Source organism: Passer montanus, unplaced genomic scaffold (assembly GCF_014805655.1).
Source record: "Passer montanus isolate IOZ18808 unplaced genomic scaffold, ASM1480565v1 scaffold116, whole genome shotgun sequence".
Classification (NCBI taxonomy): Eukaryota; Metazoa; Chordata; class Aves; order Passeriformes; family Passeridae; genus Passer; species Passer montanus.
Window position 1 is genome coordinate 1,312,331 of NW_024358278.1, and position 17,913 is coordinate 1,330,243.

The 17,913-nt window shown below is 42.1% G+C and overlaps 1 protein-coding gene across 4 annotated transcripts in view; it reads left to right on the forward strand.

Moving 5' to 3' along the window:
• FCHSD2 (FCH and double SH3 domains 2) overlaps window positions 1-17,913 on the forward strand; it is a 121,985-nt gene that overhangs the window by 92,691 nt on the left and 11,381 nt on the right. For 2 of the 4 annotated variants that reach the window (XM_039697055.1, XM_039697053.1), the window contains exons 10-13: window positions 801-896; window positions 1,954-2,025; window positions 9,312-9,428; window positions 10,107-10,211. In XM_039697055.1, the coding sequence (XP_039552989.1) occupies window positions 801-896; window positions 1,954-2,025; window positions 9,312-9,428; window positions 10,107-10,211 (390 nt within the window). The remainder of the gene's footprint in view (window positions 1-800; window positions 897-1,953; window positions 2,026-9,311; window positions 9,429-10,106; window positions 10,212-17,913) is intronic. The other 2 variants (XM_039697056.1, XM_039697054.1) reach the window with 1 other exon arrangement.

Sequence of the window (17,913 nt, forward strand, 5' to 3'; positions counted from 1 at the left end):
AAGTTTTATTTCCCATTGTCCATGCAACACAGAGTTCTTGGTCATGCACAGTGCTGCTATTTCTGGATAAATACCATCTTTATTATCTCCTTTGTACATGTAAACCCCCAGTTTGGTAATAAATTGATATAATTTTGATGCAATTTCATCAATTGAGGCAGTGAATGCTCTGTGAGAGTTCTTCAACCAGTGATCCTATTTTTTCATCTTGCAATCACTGGGTATTTCTTTGTAAATCTGTGTAAATTGTGACATAAGAGGTTTGTTTAGGGATCTGTGTCATGCTGCCTGAAACATATCATTAAACAAATTTGGGAGCTGAAGGAGTTTTGCTTCAGCAAAATGCAAGCTTGGAGAGTTTTCTCTGAAAGCAATTTAATAAAGAGAGATGAAGTTTGTAACTGATTTTGGATGCGTTACTCCAAATAAGTCTTTTCAGCTCCCACAATTAATAATTTCTGCCAAATTTAGACTTTCCATCTCAAGAAAGAGCAGTGCACAGGAAATTACCCACAAGAGGAGGGAAAAATATTTATGGCAGTGACACCACAGGGTGTCTATTCTGTGGCTGGTGTTTTTTCCCCCATTTTGTAGGTAAATGGCAGGGATATTTTAGGTCCTTGTCACTCCCTGTGTGTCCTGACAGTGCCTCTGAACAGCTCAGGTCCTCAATTCCGTGCTGGTGCACCCAAACTTCTGCTGCAGGTTTAATCTCAATTGGAAACTGTGCTGGTTTTGCTCTCCAGCTGTTTTTCAGTTCACCAAACAAGGAGTCTAAATAAACCTTTTTCTTTCCTCAGGTGGTGCGGGATTACAATCTCCAGCTGTTCTTGCAGGAGAACTCCGTGTTCCACAAACCTCAGCCTTTCCAGTTCCAGCCCAGCGACAGCGACACTGTAAGAGCCCTGTGAATCCCTGCAGTTACTTGGTCTTGCTCTATTTTAAAGCAGATTGTTCTAAATGGGGAAGAGAATCACTGGTATCCCAGTCTGGTTTAACCTCGTGCTGGTATTTTTGGGAAAGAAAGGGAGAGTGGCCTGGTTGCAGGAGGAGGGTGATGGTAAAAAAAGCATCAAATAGACTCTGGATCATCCACAAAAGAGCAGAATCTTTTTTTGGCTTCCAGATTGTGACTAACAGTCCTCTGTTTCACTGCTTTCAACCTAATTCCTACTAAATTTTGTTGCCTTTATGTCCTGCTGGTGAGGTTCTCGTAATATTCACTAATACTGGGTTACAACTGTGCCAAATAAAGTGTCCCTGCACACCTAAATTGCTCAAGGAATACTTAGAGATACATACAGAGAGTGTTACTAAAAATAATACTGTTAAAACACTGCATTCCAGAATAACGTGCAAGAATCTTATCTTGGTTTCTGTGTTGCTTCCAAAGCAATCATTAATGACATTAAAAGTGAGTGAATCAGAGTATGTAAGTGCATTTCCAAACAGCACCTTGATTAAAGTGGATTCTTGATGTCCCATTGACATTAGTGATGTTATTTTTAAAAACAGCTGTTTAAAATGAGTATGGATCTTTAAAGCTTATAAACTTTTTCTGACTTGAATTCTTTATTGAACTGACTTGGGCAATCCTGATCTGCATTCAAGTGATTCAGATGAAGACCTGCATAAGGGTGATTTTCCCAGTCACCCTGACATCTCTGACTGGCTCTCCTTTGTATCTCCCTTTCAACAAACTCTGATTTTGATTTTTATTCCAGGAAGAGTCAGTTATTCCCATAAATAAATGTTTGGACAGTGCTCTTGGGGGGGATTTTGGGGTGTCTGTGCAGGACTGGATAACGTTGATGGGTCCCTTCCAGCTCAGGATCATCTGTGATAAATTTTAGATTGTTCTTGATAACAATGAACAGAATCTTTCTGAGTCTTTGCTCTGCCTCTCTAACCTTTGCTGCTGTGTTCTCATCCCTGTGCACTCGCTGCATCCAGAGTTTTAATGCAGTTCAGCTGGTGGAGATTGAGCCCTCACCTGTCAGTGCTATGAGAATGACCATAGCAGAGGTACCTGGGGGTGTTTCTGGTCAGCCCTGTGTTATCCTTGTGCATGTGGGATGCTGAATTTACACTCTGGACAGGTGGCAACAGAATGCACAATCTCTATATATATAAAACAGAAAAGGAAAAAAAAAAAAAAAGCTTTTTTTCACAATGAGACTTCAAGGAGAAAAAACAATTTAAGGGTGTTAGTCGTGGAGGGAAGCTTCACACTTCTTTTGTAATTGATATTCTAATCAATTTGGGGTTTGTAATTGATACTCTGATCTGCTGGGGCATGAATTAAAATTTCACAGCTCAAGACAGTGCTGTGTGAAATTGGTTGCTGCTCCTGTGTGAGAGGGAGAGGTCTGAGAGCTGCAGGCTCTGAGTGCACTGGTGAAGTGCAGCCCCGTTGCTGATCCATTTGGCTCTTTTTCCACAGGGCCATCCCCATGGCCAGGAGAGCTGGAAGTCTCTCCCAGGGAACTCTGCAGTGTGAGGAATGCCAGGATTCTGTGCCATGGCACCTGTGTGGGCTCACGGGGTCCGCGTGTGCTGCTGGTGCTGCCTCACTCCAGGAATTTTTGGGAAGCCATGAATGGGTCCTTCATGTCTCACTTCCTCACTCCTTTGCTTGGTTAAACCCCTTGGGCTGCAGAATTCCTGAATTTTCTCAGTGCTCTGCAGCTTTTTAATCTTCAGCTGCTCGGGCTGTAACCAATTTCCCCCAAAATAATTCAATTATGCTTCTTTATGATCCATGTAATTCTGCTGAGCTGACAGGATCCTACCTGGGCAATCCCATTTTTAATCAATAAGTAGAAGAGAATGAAGGCTCTTGCTCAGGCTTTGAATTGCTCAGAAATTGGGTGTTTTCTAATTGATGGAGCAGCATTTAATTGCAGGAGAACAATCACCAAGCATTCTTTTGCCACATGTTCTGTTTCTAGATGTTTTGCAGAGGTTTCTCAGTTGGCTTTTAATTTCTGTGGGTTGTGCATGATAATTTTCACACCAAGGACTGAAAGAAAAAAGTAGAGTCATAAGTGCATCTCATTAAAAGTTTAATATGAACCTTTTCCAAGAACAAGTTGTGGGCTCTCTTCAGGCTGATCCACTGGGACTGAGCTCAAAATTCAGAGTATTTAAGTATTACTGGAATGGAGTTGTGAGGGCTGTAGGCAGGAAGAATGTTATAAACAATATGGATGTGGAGCTCTGAATGGAGAGATCTGAATTCTGCTGGAAATTCCACTTTTGCATGGTCCATCCCAAACTTCTGTCTTATTACCAGGATTTCTGTGCAAGCCTTGAGTCAGGGACAGCCCAGTTTGCTTCCAAAATGATCCCAACATGCACAGTCAGAGCAAAAGGGTCTGTTCCTAAGAAAGGAAGGAATGAAACAATTTTGCATCAACTTCCAGGAGTTTTGATCCCAAAAATCCCAGTTGCTCTAGGTAAAATGTACACTTCTGAGTGGCTCAAAGAGAAAACCACTTCAAAATATTTTACATCAATCAGGTATTTTCCTTTATCTAAAAAAAAATTGATTTGAGCTGGAATTTAATAAATTGATTTCATTATCTTTGTTCATTTTGATGGACATAAATTCTTATTTTTAAAAAAGAAAGTTGTCAAAAAAATCCCTTAAACAAACCTCTTACCCTTAAAGACATGGTTTGGTCTAAAAATACTCCGAAAGAAATGATTGATCAGTTCCTAGCAAGCTTTAATCCTCTCCAGAAAAGAATTCCCAGCGTGGATTTATAGCCAGCAAAGCAGAGAATGGAAAAGAACCTTTTAAAACACCTTTATCCTCCCAAGGAAATGCACAGGGGCTGCTGTGATACTCCAGTTTCACCATGCCCCACCCTCCCACGAGGAAAAGGGATATTTCTGAATTCCACAGAAACCCAGCCTGTGGAAACGCTGCCCTGTGCTCAAAGATCAGGCACGAGAGCAGGGCAGAAGAGAAGGGAAATTGGCCAGCTTTGCTCTGCTTCCTGCCTGGAAAAGCTGCTTTTTCCTTCATCCCAGGGTTATCTCGTGAGAAAAGGAGGCAGGTGACACAAAAGTGTCCCTGGAATGGGAGGAGAAGGGCCCTGAAAAGCTGACATTTCATTTTTGGGGTCTTTTTCCTGTTTTTTATTCACTGTTTCCTCAGAGAACATGAGGAAAAGCTGTGGCCCAGCTGATTTCTCCCACAGCTTCGTGACATGAAAATAATGTTATTTTTTCCCTCTTAATTTGCACAAAAACACCTCAGGAAGTTCAGAGGAAAGTTTTGCAGTTTCTCCCCCACGTAACTTGGCTGTTTCATGGGTAGATAGTGAAAACAGAGATGAATTTCCCTTCACTCTCAGAGGAACATCTTGGAATTTCTCAGCATCTTCTATAAAGGAATTTTATATAAGTTACATAAAAAGGGCCCATATTTCTATATTTACAGTGATCTGTACATTTAATACCAGAACAGACCAGGTTTAAGTATAACTTTCTTGAAGTTAAAACTAAAAGAAAAAAAAAAAATCAAAGTTACTCTTTAATTTGATCAACCTTTTAATACTGGAACAGACTGGTTTTAGGTATAACCTTTTTGAGGCTAAATATATATTACAAAGAGGTAATTACTTAATTTTGTTCAGTATTAGGAATTCTTTTTGAGGAGAATTACAGCCATTCAGGTAAAGAAATGATCAGTGGGTGTGAGTGGGCAAAGCTCTGCCTTCCTTCTGTGACTTGACCCATCTTGTGCCTGTCTAAAATGGATTTTATTTAATCCCTCCCACCCCAGTTGTGCTTAAAATAAAATCTGAAATCTGATATTTATATTTGAGGTTGATGCTGAAGAAAAAGGAAAGTTTAGGATCTACTGGGGATTTAACTTAGGTTGAATGTGAGGTTCATTTCTCATTTTCTCCTAAGTATAATGAGTTGGAATTGGCTCCCAACCTAATGGATTTTATTTTAATTTTCACTGCCTAGTTGATTTTATTTTAATTTGCACCACCTAATTTTAATTTAGAGAGCACACAGAATTCTTTGGCTTTTAGCAGTCGGGAAACAAAATTTAAGCAAAGCTCTGAGTATTTTCTGTGAAAATCAGAGAGCAGAAGTTGCACAAGAAAGAAGTGGCTGCTTCAGAACTACAAATTTTTTTATATTGCATTGGAAATATCTACAAAATCAATTTTTCTGGGTCAAACTTGATTTTAAAAGTCTTTTTTTGCCTTTGGTTACCTAATGAGGGCTATTTTTCCATATTTCTACTTCTAATAGATTTTTGAAAAAAATGGCTGGGAATGCAGCTGTTGTGAGAGCTGAGGAAAATGAGGATAATTATGAGGGTGAGAACAGAAGTAAATTAACAAAAATACTCTGCACTCTAATTTCAAGATTAATTTCAGTGAGAACAATAAAAACCTTTAGAAATAAATAAGATTCAAATTAATTTTAACAAAAGGGTTGTGCTTTTCATCTCTTGTATGCAGCAGAAATTCTTAATATAGAAACATCAAGGCCGAGGAATAACAAAGCTGTGTTGATCACTGATATTTAACAAAAGTCCATACTTTTAAGATTCTAGACTTCCAAAACAACAACAACAAAAAAAAACCCTGAAACAAACAAAAAACCCCAAAACCCAAACCAAAACAAAAAAAACCCCAAAATAGCCCTGCCCAGCCTGATGGTCCCTTTCCTTCTGCAGCCCCCTCATCAATTTATTAGGTTTATATAATATTGTCTAGTGTTAATAAAATATTATAAATTTGTTTGTTTAAAAAGCAGCATGTGGTTCTATAAAGCAGCAGTAATAGGTTGATTTGGATTTAGCCTTATTGTAACATATATGTAAAAATAATAATAGTGGGTTTCAGTCCTTTTTTGTTATTCTGAGGGGAAAAAAAATCCCTTTTATGCAAAAAAAAAAATCTGAATTTTTAAAGATGAGGAGTGTCCATTTTGAAATGCTGGAATTGACTGAAATATGAGTCAGCCCCAGCTCACTCTTGGCTAAATTAAAATTAAATGAATTCAGCAACAAGAGACTGGAAGGAGCCCCAAAGTTGGCTCACGATTTTCTCAGAACTGCTGAGTTTAGCAGTGAGTTGTGTGAAAAATGTCATGTGTGTTCCTTCCTCCTCCCCAGAGTGTTGCTCTGCAGCATTGGCATGGAAACTTCTTGTTTTCACCTCTCTTTAAAAGAAATGCCTGGTTTTTAGCTGTGTTTTATGTCGGTGCTTTGCATGCAATAAATGTTCCCTGCATTTTGCCTTGCTAGAAGTGAACTTTTTTAGGCTTCAGCCACAAAAATAAGGAACTTTGGGGCTCAAGAGCCGATTTTTTTTTTGCTTTCAAGACAGCACTGTGCCATCTGCATCCGGATATAACCAGATAAATAAGAATACAGGCTGAGTTTGGCCTGTTGGGAGGCAAATCCTGCACCTGCACCAACATTTCAGACCGAAATGGAGAAGTGACATTTGGCTGCAGCCTGGATGCTTTTGTTAATTTAAGAAGCAGCATTGCTGCCCCTAAGCTTTTTAGCTGCTTGGAGCCGTGCAGGACTTTGTGTTTGGTTTACTGATCGAATTTTTAGCACTAAACACTGGTTTTGTTGTAACCCAAGCCCTGAGGGAGCAGCAGAGTGCCCATCTATGTTTAGCTCAGGTTTTTTGGCTCTCCCTTCATTCCTTGGCCACGCAGAGTGGGTTTGGTTTCCCTCTCTTTTTGGAAAAGGTTAAATTGAGGCATTCCAGGCCTGAAAACACTTCAGCTTCATGGAGTAAATCAGGATCAGACTCTTCAGTTCCTCCACCTTCCTTCCTGCAATTTGGACTTTAATGTCCACAGCAGATAAATCTGGTTTAGCTCCTTTCTTCTCACCTGTTTTAATGGTAACTGAGTTTTCATTTTCTTGATGTTCCTGTCCAGTCTGTCTTTCCCTGAGAGTACAGAATTAAGGCTTTTCATTGCCATATTTTTATTTTTGTTTTATTTTTAGACCTTTAAGCAAGGGTGAGGTCTGCCTGGGTGCAATACTGCTTTATAAATAACTGATAAAAGTCTGATCCTACAAAACTCCTTTATTTTTTAGTAGGCCTTAAAGTGTAGCCACAAAGTCCACATTCATTTTTCTGGTCAAGCGCTTTTGATTATAAATAGACTAAAACCCCAAATCACACTTGGGGTAATGGAGAAGATTATCAAGTGACTGAAAAGTCTGGATTCTTTCCATATGAAAATGAGCTGCTGAGTAGGAGCAAGGGCAGTGGGAGCACTGAAAATATGTTATGGGCTGTTTTCACTCTCAGATGTTTGATAGGGAAGAGGGAATGTCAAAGATACTGCTCAGGTTTAGGCTCAGGTGGAAGCTGTGGAAGAAGCTGTGTGATAAACTGGGAAAGAACTGAGGTGAAATGTTACCTTAAGGATTGGATGTGCCTAAATAAATCCATGTGTTGTCTTCTCCAAGTTTACAGTGGAGTAGCTTAACAGAGGCGATGAAAGGAGTCAGTAATGAATGGATATGATTCTCTAAATCCATCTCAATAAAAGCCAATTTGCTAATTAAATTGAGGGGATGAGTGAAGAGATCCTCACCTGAAGCTTCACCTTCCCACCTGATCATCCCAGGGCTGGCCCTGTGCCTGTACCTCTCCTCTTCCTCTTCTGGGCTGCTCCACACCAAGCCTGACAATTCCCTGTACCTGGAAAATAACTCTGGCTGGCATTTCACACACTCAGAATAAAGGCCAGGTTCAGTTTTGGCAAAGAATTTCCCTGAACCAGTAATGAGCTGAACTGATTTTGCCTCTTTTTCAATTATATCCCCTGATAGGCTGTCAACCACAGTTAGTAATTTTTGTCTCTTCCATGAGGACAGTGTAATCTAAAGGGCAGAAGAATCTTGTTTTCAGAATGACTTCAGTTTGCCTCCTGGTGTTCTTGGCTTTACCCCAGTCTGTGCCAAATGCTGGTGTAGATGATTAAACTCTCATCCTTCCTTGACACAAATCATTCCACTTTTCCTGCTAAAATACCTGATAACAGCATCTCTTCTTCTGCAGCAGCTGGAGACTTCCCAGCTACCCTGAAAATGATTCTTTCAGCTCTCTTACCCTTTCCTGATGGCTAACCTTGGATTTCTCCTGCCTAAACCACCTTTTCATCCTTCTGGGCTTTTCCCCTAGTTTCAGACTCCACCTGAGGAAGAAAAATGGTGTCATTTGAACCACACAGAGTGAGAAATTTGTGACACAGGCATTTCTTTCACTTCAACAGCTCTGTGCGTATTCTCTCTTCTTGAGTCAGTTTGCAAGGGATTTTTTTTGGTTGATCTCAAAGGGTGGGCAGGATTATGTCAGGACTTGTGTTGAAAAGGAGTGCAGGGGGTGTGGATTGCAGTGTCTGGATCAGGAAAAAAAAAATCACAAGGACTGGTTGAGGTTGGAAGGGATCTCTGGAGGTTGTCTGGTCCAGAGCTGGTTGTCCAGGACTGTATCCAGGTGGCTTCTGGATATCTTCAGAAATGGAAGATGATTCTGTGATTCTGTTACAAATGGAAATGATGGAAAGATTGGGAATGATTTCAGTAATTCCATGCTGGAAAATGTTCCTGTTCTGTTCAGCTTGGAGACAGTGCAGAGAACTATTTCATCTTGCTTTAGTTGGAACTTCTTGAGGGGCACAATTTTACTTTTGTCATTGACACAACAAAAGCAGAAGTAAGATGGAACAATATCAAAAATGTGATTGGAAATTCCAGACTGTTTTGCAGACACAAACATTTTTGGACAGAAACTGACACACTGAACTAAAATATTTGATGGCTTTGTGGTTTAATCACAATTTACAAAGAATGAGCCTCTCTAAACTTTACATCTTTAGGAAGGAATTGTTCTACATGAGGGTGGGCAGGCCCTCACACAGGGTGCCCAAGGAAGCTGTGGCTGCGTCATCCCTGGAAATACCCAAGGCCAGGTTGGACAGGGCTTGGAGCAACCTGGGACAGTGGAAGGTGTGGCACTGGATGGGCTTTTAAAGCCCCTTCCATCCCAAACCATTCCATGATCTTTGCTTCCTATAATGCCTGTTTACTTTGAGAATTGAATTCTTCTGAACTTTTGGCTTTTAAGTCGTCTTCCCCCAACCTGGGCCCATCCCAAAGTTCACCAGGAAGTTCTTGTCACACCTTCTTTGTTTCATAAGCAGCGAGACCCCAGGCTGATAAATGTAGCACAGAGTTACCCTGTAGGCAAACACAGAGGTCTGGGCCATCATAACCCATCCCTTGTTGCCCGTTCCAGAGCCGACAGCTGGAGTCGGAGACGGGAACGACCGAGGAGCACAGCCTGAACAAGGAGGCGCGGAAATGGGCGACGCGCGTGGCCCGCGAGCACAAGAACATCGTCCACAGCCAGAGGGTAGGTCTGGGACAAAGCACATCCCTTGGGACACGAGCTGCTGACAGCACCAGGGACTCACCCTGGGCCTGCCTTCACATGGCTGTCAAAAGTCAGTTCCACAATGGGAAAATCCGTGAGGAATTGGCTGTTAAATCTAATGCGAAGAAGCAAAATTAGACGGGAATTGATAAATTTATTTCTGTGTCTGTGGCTCAGCTCTGATGAGCCAAGGGCTGTGTTTGGGCATCAGGCAGCTGGGTTTTGGAATGTGTTGAATGTGTCTTTTAGGAGGGAGAATAAAGATGAAAGTTCCTGGAGTTCATGGAGTCTGCTGTGCTTTCACCACACCCTGCCCAGTTTCCCGGTCCTCCATACAATTCCAGCCCCTGAGCATGGCATCAGCTGGAGAAAAACAGCATCCAGAATGCTCTGACATCTCTGGAAAGGCTCCAGGGAGAGCTCAGTGCCCCTCCCAGTGCCTAAAGGGGCTCCAGGAGAGCTGGAGAGGGACTTGGGACAAGGAGTGGAGGGACAGGACACAGGGAATGGCCAGAGGGCAGCGTTAGAGTCATCACCTTTTATTTCCTGGGATGCACCTTTGTCAGCCAGCCCCAGCACCCAAACAGTACCTGACTGTCACAAATTCCTGTCCTTGGCACCTACTGCACCTGTGCTGTGTTCCCTTGTTCCTGGCAGACCCTGGAGGAGCTGGAGTGCCACGGGCCCGTGATGTCCGAGCAAACCCGAGCGGAACTGGAGCAGAAAATAGACGAAGCTAGAGAGAGCATTCGCAAGGCTGAGGTAAAAAGGAAATTCTTCTGGCATTTTCACTTCCTTGCCACAGGTAGATCTTGGTTACAGCTTCATTTGGTTGGTGGAAATGTGTATTTTTAGCATCAAAACCAGGGAGTTATAAGATTTTTTTTTTCTTTGTTTGGTATTTGTCAAATCACTGAATAAACTTCATGAAAGTCCAGATCAAAAAAATGATATTAAAACACCTCCTGATGAAGAGTGAGTCCTCTTGCTGTATTTTTCACTGTCAAAGGTCAAGAATCTCTGTATTTAGGGACTTTATCTGAAACAGATTGAAAAACAATCTCATTGTTTTTCACTAATTTCCTTCTGCTTGAAGGAATTAATACCAGAAAATGATGATTTTATCTGACTTCATATTTTTAGGTTCTAGAACTGCCATGTGCTGTTGCAGTGGGTTTTGATACACAAACTAAATCTGATTGTTGATGAGAAAACATTGGAAATAATCCTTGTATGTCTAATTTTAGTGTGAGGGGCTTTTAAAAGATTTACAGAGGCTTTTGAGATGTTGTGGGTTAAGACTCATGAAAAAATTAACTTCTTATTTGGCTGCCATTGTTGGGCTGGTAAAAGTGAACTGTTTTCATGGCCACTGACTGAAAAACCCCATTGCAGGCAGCAGGATCTGATCTGCTGGGTTTTGGGTGAGTGGGTTGCTTAATTAAAACTTTAGGAGAAATCTAATTGTTTCAGTGAAATGCTTCTTATACCTCAGAGTACCTGGTGTAATTAGGAATGTGATTTACAGGTGAAGGGGTTAGAAAATACAGAGCAAAAATATTCCTGGCAGGAGAACTGTCAGGCTCCCTTTTTAAAGAAAATGCAGGATGTGTTTCTCTTAAAACCTAATTCTTACAGAAAGTGGTTTAAAAACCTGTTTTGAGTAAATTATTTCCAAGGGACCATACTACAAAAAACTTGTGTATATGCATACATAGTTAATGATTAAATCTGCAAGGATAAAAGCAGCAGCAAGAAATAAAATCAGGCTAAGAAATTGCCAAAGAGAAAGTTCTTGCAGCAAAATATTATAAAAGGTACAAATCAAACCAGTCTGGAACTTATGTGACTTAGGAGAGAGGGAAAGTGCCAAGAAGAGGAAATTTTATACATTATTTTCTCCATGACGTGTTGTAGTTAATACAAATAGTGTATTTTCCTGGTTTTCCAGTGTGTTGGAGTTAAACCATCCCTTATCTTCCTAACAGTTCACACGTGCCCTGTTTTACAAGGGAGTATGGTGCCAGTGCCAAGTGCTTGAGGATGAAACTCAGTGATTGAGGGATTTTTGCCAACTTCTTTCTCTTCTGCCGCATATTTTAAAGACATGAAGTTGTCCCTGAGCTTTTGGGATGGTGTGGAAACCTCTTTGTGGGAGTTTTCTGTATTGCCACCAAAGCTGTTTATACTGTAGCATTGTTTAATTTTTTCAGATAAGCCAATAAGTGAATTTTGGGAGATTTTATTTCCACTTGGGAATGACTTTTCCTTTTAGCCCTGTTGGTCCCCACTCCCCTAAGACTGAGCTCAAGACCACAAATCAGACAAGAGATTTTTGCACACATAAAATCCTGGAGAAGAACAACCTAAGCTTTGAGCTAGAACCTGTTCTTGGGAATGCAATTATAATTCCTTGCAGTGTGTGAAAACCAAACATTCCTGCATATTTAAGTGCACATGATTGAGTTGGAATTACTGAGGGTTGGGTAGGGGAATGGTATTTGTGCAAAAAGTTATTTAGGCTGTAGAGAGACTGTGGAATTTGTTCTGGTGTCACATCTAAAGGTGTGTGAGGATGACACAGAAATTGGATTTTTATTTTATTTTTCTCTTGAAATGCTTGTTATTTTTATGGAAGTTTTTATGCCTGTTCTCTCCCATGTTGGTTTCTTGACTCGTTCATTTTCCTTTGCAAATTCACTTTCTCCCTTCTTTCCTGTCCTCATCATTCCTGAAGGGGAAGACAACTTCACAAACATATTGGGATTAATTCTTTCTGGTTTGGTTAGAGAGGATTTTATTGGTAAAGGTTTTTTTTTCCAGGGTGTATTGGGCATAGAAGTGCTCATCTCACTGCCCTCTTCCTTGGAGACCCTGAATCCAGGGAAATCTAAGCCCTGGGAGGAGCTGAGGAGCTGTTCTCTATGGATAACTGGATTTAACAAGTACAGGAGTGTGGAAACAGGTGTCATTTGAAAGTACAGCAAAGGAATTGAGGAAAAATGTGCTCAGGGTTAGGAAATATTGGAGAATCCCAATTGTTCTATGTTCTGCAAGATGAATATAAACCCTCAGATTGGCACATCCACAGCTCAGTGGGTAATTTCTGATCTTTTTGTCCCTGGGATAACAGCTATTTTCCCTTGTGATGTTTTCAGGGAGCAAACTGCTTGATTAGAGTTAGGGGGAAATTAGGAATTCCAGCAGAGTGCTGCTGTGCAGGTGACACATGACAGATGTGACTGTAACTGATAACCAGAGCACACATTTTTGTGTTAAAACTGGAAAATGTGGGGTTTGTTAAAGGAGGGGTTATTTTTTGTTTTGTTTGATTGCTTGTTTTTAAAGGGGATGTTAAAATAATGTTAGATTTTGAGTGATAATACCTCTGGCACTGGCAAAGAAGTAAAATTGACTGCAGTTAATGACACACTGTGGAGTTTAGATCCAGAGGGATTCCATCCTTGTCCCAGCTGCATTGAACCACTTTGATCCTGAGAGCACAAGGTGCTCCTTCAGATTGAAAGTGGCACAATTCAGGCATCAGCTGTAAAGGAGATCAATTAGAAATTTGGGAATTGATATTGAAAACTGATTATTTGTGAAAATAAACCATTCTTGGAGCTCCTCTGTACTCACTGACCCAATTCAGGTAATTGAAGTAGAACTTCTGTGATTTCAGCTTTGATTTCTGTAGCAGCAGGAAGGAAGGGAGGAATTGAACTTTCCATTTTCCCACTGCCTGAATCCCTTTATCTTTCAATGACTGGAGACAGCAATTTACTGGGAGCAGAGCCCGACCTTTCTGGCTGTGCCCTCCTGTCAGGAGCTGTGCAGAGCCACAAGGTCCCCCCTGAGCCTCCTTTTCTCCAGGCTGAGCCCCTTCCCAGCTCCCTCAGGAATTCTCCAGCCATTCCCAGCTCTGTTCCCTTCCCTGCACACCCTCCAACCCCTCCAGGTCCTGAGGATCCTGAAGCTGCCCCAGGACTGGAGGTGCCTCTGCAGTGCCAGCACAGGAGATTTCAGTTTCTCATCTCCTTTTTCCTCTCACACCAAAGGCTCCAGCGTGGCTCTCCCCAGCCAGTTCAGTTATCCCAGGGCTGACAAGATTCTTCTCCAGGATGGTGGGACAGGTTTCCCCTTTGCTCTCAGGTCTTTGGGCCTCCACAGCAATTAATCCTATTCGCACTTAATTACAGGGGGATGTATTTTGTCTCCTCATCAGGATACCTACAGCTCTCCAGAGGGTGTTTGTACCTGATTAGATCTGGTTAAGGCTCATTGCAGTGCTGTTTATTCTGTCTGATCAGCTCAGAGGTGTAGGGCCATTCTAAATTGTACTTGGGGGCTGATTTCTCCATCTCCTTGTATTTGGCTGTGGATATTTATTGCTGGGTTGTGGCACGGTGGGAACAAAGGAAATTCCATATGCTTCAGGAAAATAAACGAAATGGAGTCACAGAGTCACAGCATGGTTTGGGAGGGAAGGGACCTTCAGGATCATATTTAGTCCCCACCCCTGCCATGGGCAGGGACACCTTCCACTAGACCAGGTTGCTCCAAGCCCTGTCCAGCCTGGCCTGGAGCACTGCCAGGGAATAAGGCTCCTCATCCAAAAAGGTGATTTTGTGAAATGTCACTCTCTGCCATCTCTGGTTGAGCTCAGGAAGCAAAGGCTGGGGAGCAGTGCAGGGAGCCAGGTGCCTTCCCTGCAGGAGATGTGTGGGAGCTGTTGGTCTTCCCAGGTCAGCAGATTGAGGACTGGCCTGGAAAAATCCCAGTGACATCCACAGAGCAGGAATTTCAAACTGTCTTGGTAGAAAACAGTTTAGTGAGGGGGAGAATGACTTTGTACATGGTGGGTAGTGCCAGGACACAGGGAATGGCTCCCACTGCCAGAGGGCAGGGCTAGGTGGGATGTTGGGAAGGAATTCCTGGCTGGGAGGGTGGTGAGGCCCTGGCACAGGCTGCCCACAGAAGCTATGGCTATCTCTGGAAGTGTCCCAGGCCAGGTTGGATGGGGCTTGGAGCACCCTGGGACAGTGGAAGGTGTCCCTGCCATGGCAGGGGTGGAATGGGATGATTTTCTAAGTGATGGGCTTTGGGGTGTCTCTAATCCAGCCTCTACCTCAGTCGTACTGAATGTTTTGGCTCTGAAATGTCCATAACATTTTTCACTCCATGAAGGACCAGTGTTCATCCCAGGACTGCAGAGAAGCATGATAATGACTGTTTGCATACATGCATTTTACAGACACTTATTTCCTTACAGAATTTGGGTGATGTCCATTCAGGCCCTGCTCCCAAGAGCTTGAGAGCCACTTTTTAAACCCTACACATTCAATACTTAGGGATCTTTAATGTTCTGTGTGTCTAAGCTTGGGAAAAACCCATCTGCCACTTGGGCTGGAGCTGTGCAGGTGGATTCTTCTCCAGGAATAGCTTCCCCTCTCTTTCCTTAACCTTGGAATTCCCTTGGGAGGGGTGTTATGTGTGCCAGTGCCTCATTTCCTACTTGCTTCACGTTGCATTTCAGCCCATGCAGATTATTTAGCATATAAATTAACTCCTGGAATAGCTGCACAAACCTCCAGCCCAGCCTCCCACTTAGAAAAGAAATTCACTCAGTGTTGTGGTGGAAAATGTAATTTATGAGCTAATTCCCCACCTGGTACAGAAAAAGGATCCAGATTTTAGGTGAGTTCTGTTGGACAGGATTTGGCTTTTTGGTTGGGGTGGTTTTGCCACAGCTTTGGGTTTTCCACCCCAAACCCCAGCAGGGCAGTGCAAGCTGAATGTTTTTGTTTATTTCCTCATACACACATGTATATTTCCTCATATTTCCTAACATATTTAACACAGCAGGCTGTGATTTAAAACTGAACTGCATGGAATAAGACTCACTTTGGGTTTTGAGAAGTTTAGGGCATTCCAAGACTTAATTATAAACCAAATTGATTTACAATCATGCCTATCACTCTACCATCATTCCAGTGGCCCAAAATTTAACTTTTCCTGAGCAGAATAATTTCATTTTAATGCTGTTTCGTTTTAATATCTTTTTCAATTAAAAAGCCTAGAATTTCAACGAAAAGTTTTTCTAAATGGGGACAGAAATAAAGATAATGGCTTTCCAGAATGTTTTGCCAGAATCTCTCCACACTGATTTCTTCCTGGCTAAAAGAATTTGCCAAATGAGTGTGTCCAGCCACTTGGGGACATGGTCAGTGGTGGCCTTGGCAGTGCTGGGGGGACAGTTGGACTCCATGACCTTAGAGGGATTTTCCACCCTAAATTATTCCTATATGATTTTTTTTCCTGCTACTGAAAAAATATTGCAGTGGAGTAAAACTTCTCTCACAGAAGATGGTTTGGGTCTCCTCATAATCCTAATTTAATTTGATTTTAGTATCTGACCAATCTCCTAAGTGCAACTTTTGTGTAAAAGAAATAAATCTGAATTCTTCAGGAGGAAAAATATTTGGGCATGGCATCTTGTTCTGCACCTTGGAAAACCTTGAAAAGCAACTCTGCTTTCAGGAAAATCCATTTAAAACTGGCTTTAACAAAAACCTAAACCAGAATATTGAAGGGGCAACATTTGCTGCATTTCTGCGTGGTTTTTTTCCCCAACACCCTTATAAATGGCTCTGAAGGACTTGGATTCGAGGTGTTTGTAGGATGTGAAGGAACTCTGGGTTTTTTCCAGCCCTTTTCTCTCCTGGGAATGGGGAACAGCTCTGTCGTGTTCCTGCTGGATTTCATTTCCATGCCTTGCAGAACAGTTGTGTATCTTCATCTTGAGTAAGCTGTGGGTCAAAAAACCATTGCTTAATTAAGACTGGAACAGTAAATAAACAAAACTATTGCATCTCCCATGTGGAGCAACATCAGGTATGTGAGGAACAGATAACAGTGTTTATATTTTCTAAAACTTGGGTGGTTTTTTCCTTTCATCTTCTTAGATCCTCCCAGCAGAAAGAACAGCTCAGAGGAGCAGGAACCCCCTCAGAAGAGTTTGTACATTTTGTGGGTGGCTGATGATTTTTTAATCTGTGTAAAAATACCCCAGTCCTCAGCTATTAACCAGTAATTGGTGGCTGTAAACAGCAATTTCACTGTTACACAGGAAAAATGTTTGTCCTGCGCTGAGATTTCCTAACAATGAAATTTGGGCAGCGCCCAGATTTCAGAGCCAGTGCTGGATTCCAGCATTCCTGGGCTTGGGAAGCTCAGCTGCCTTCCTGGAGATGCCCAGAGCTGCTGGGACTGCCAGGGGTCACTTGATTGAAGATATTTCCCAGTCTGTCAGTGGAGGTCACTCAGCCCCCAGTGTCCCTGCAGTGGGAGGCAAGGAAAACCAGGGTTAAAGCCTTGTTTGGTTTTAATGTGATGATCTTTCAGTGGACCAAGACTTGGAGAAAAGCTTGAGACACAGTGTGGTGAAATCACCACTATTGCCCTGTTTCCTTCTTACTTAACATTTTATTCTGGCATAATGAAAGCACCAAGCCCCAGCTCATTCAGATGGAGTGATGCTTGAATGAAATGTTTGTATCTTTATAGAAGCACAGAGTCATTGAGATTGGAAGGGCACCCCAAGATCAACCAGCACTGCCAAGGCCATCACTGAACCATGTTTAAATGTGTAGCTGCTCCTGTGTGAGAAGCAGGATAAAGTTCTGCTCCTGAGTGGTGTTTTATTTGTATTTTTCCTACAGGTAGGAAGCTGTTAACTCTGGTCTACCAGCATAATTATTTAGGTAAAAATCTAATTTCAGCTTGTAAATAACTTTCAAGTGCAGGCCTGACCTAATGCTTCTGGTGCTTTTATGGCTTGTCTGCAATGGAATGAAACTCAAAACATTTGTGGTTTGGAACAAACATTTGTTGACTGTTGAGGCTCCTGGGTGTAAACAGGGAAGGGGAACTCCATTGGATTTGCTGGGTACATTGAATTAAAACCTCTTGTAAAGTACACTCAAGGATTTTGGAGCAGCTTGTTTATTTTAACTCACAATTTGTACCAACAAACTACAGCAGAGCGAGGACTAACAGCAACTGCAGATGTTTGTAGCAGCCTGGACCAGTGTTTATTGCTGTAGCATAACTCAGCCTAATTGGAAGTTGCATAATGAGGTAAACAAAAACAACTGGGCCGAGCAATTCCTAGGTGGAGGCACAGGGAAAGTGCTCATAAATGGGTGTCAGGATGTAAAGGCAGGTTAGGGGAAAGCTGCTTCACTCCACAAGTAAATATATACATTTATATATATTTATATATTCAAGGCCAGGCTGGACAGGGCTTGGAGCACCCTGGAATAACAGAAGGTGTCCCTGCCCATGGAAGGGGGTGGCACTGGATGATTTTAAGGTCATTCCAACTCAAAACCTTCTGGAATTCTGTGAATAAGTTGCCTTTGCAAGGTTGTTCTCCCTGCCCTGTGCAGCTCCAAGGTTGGAG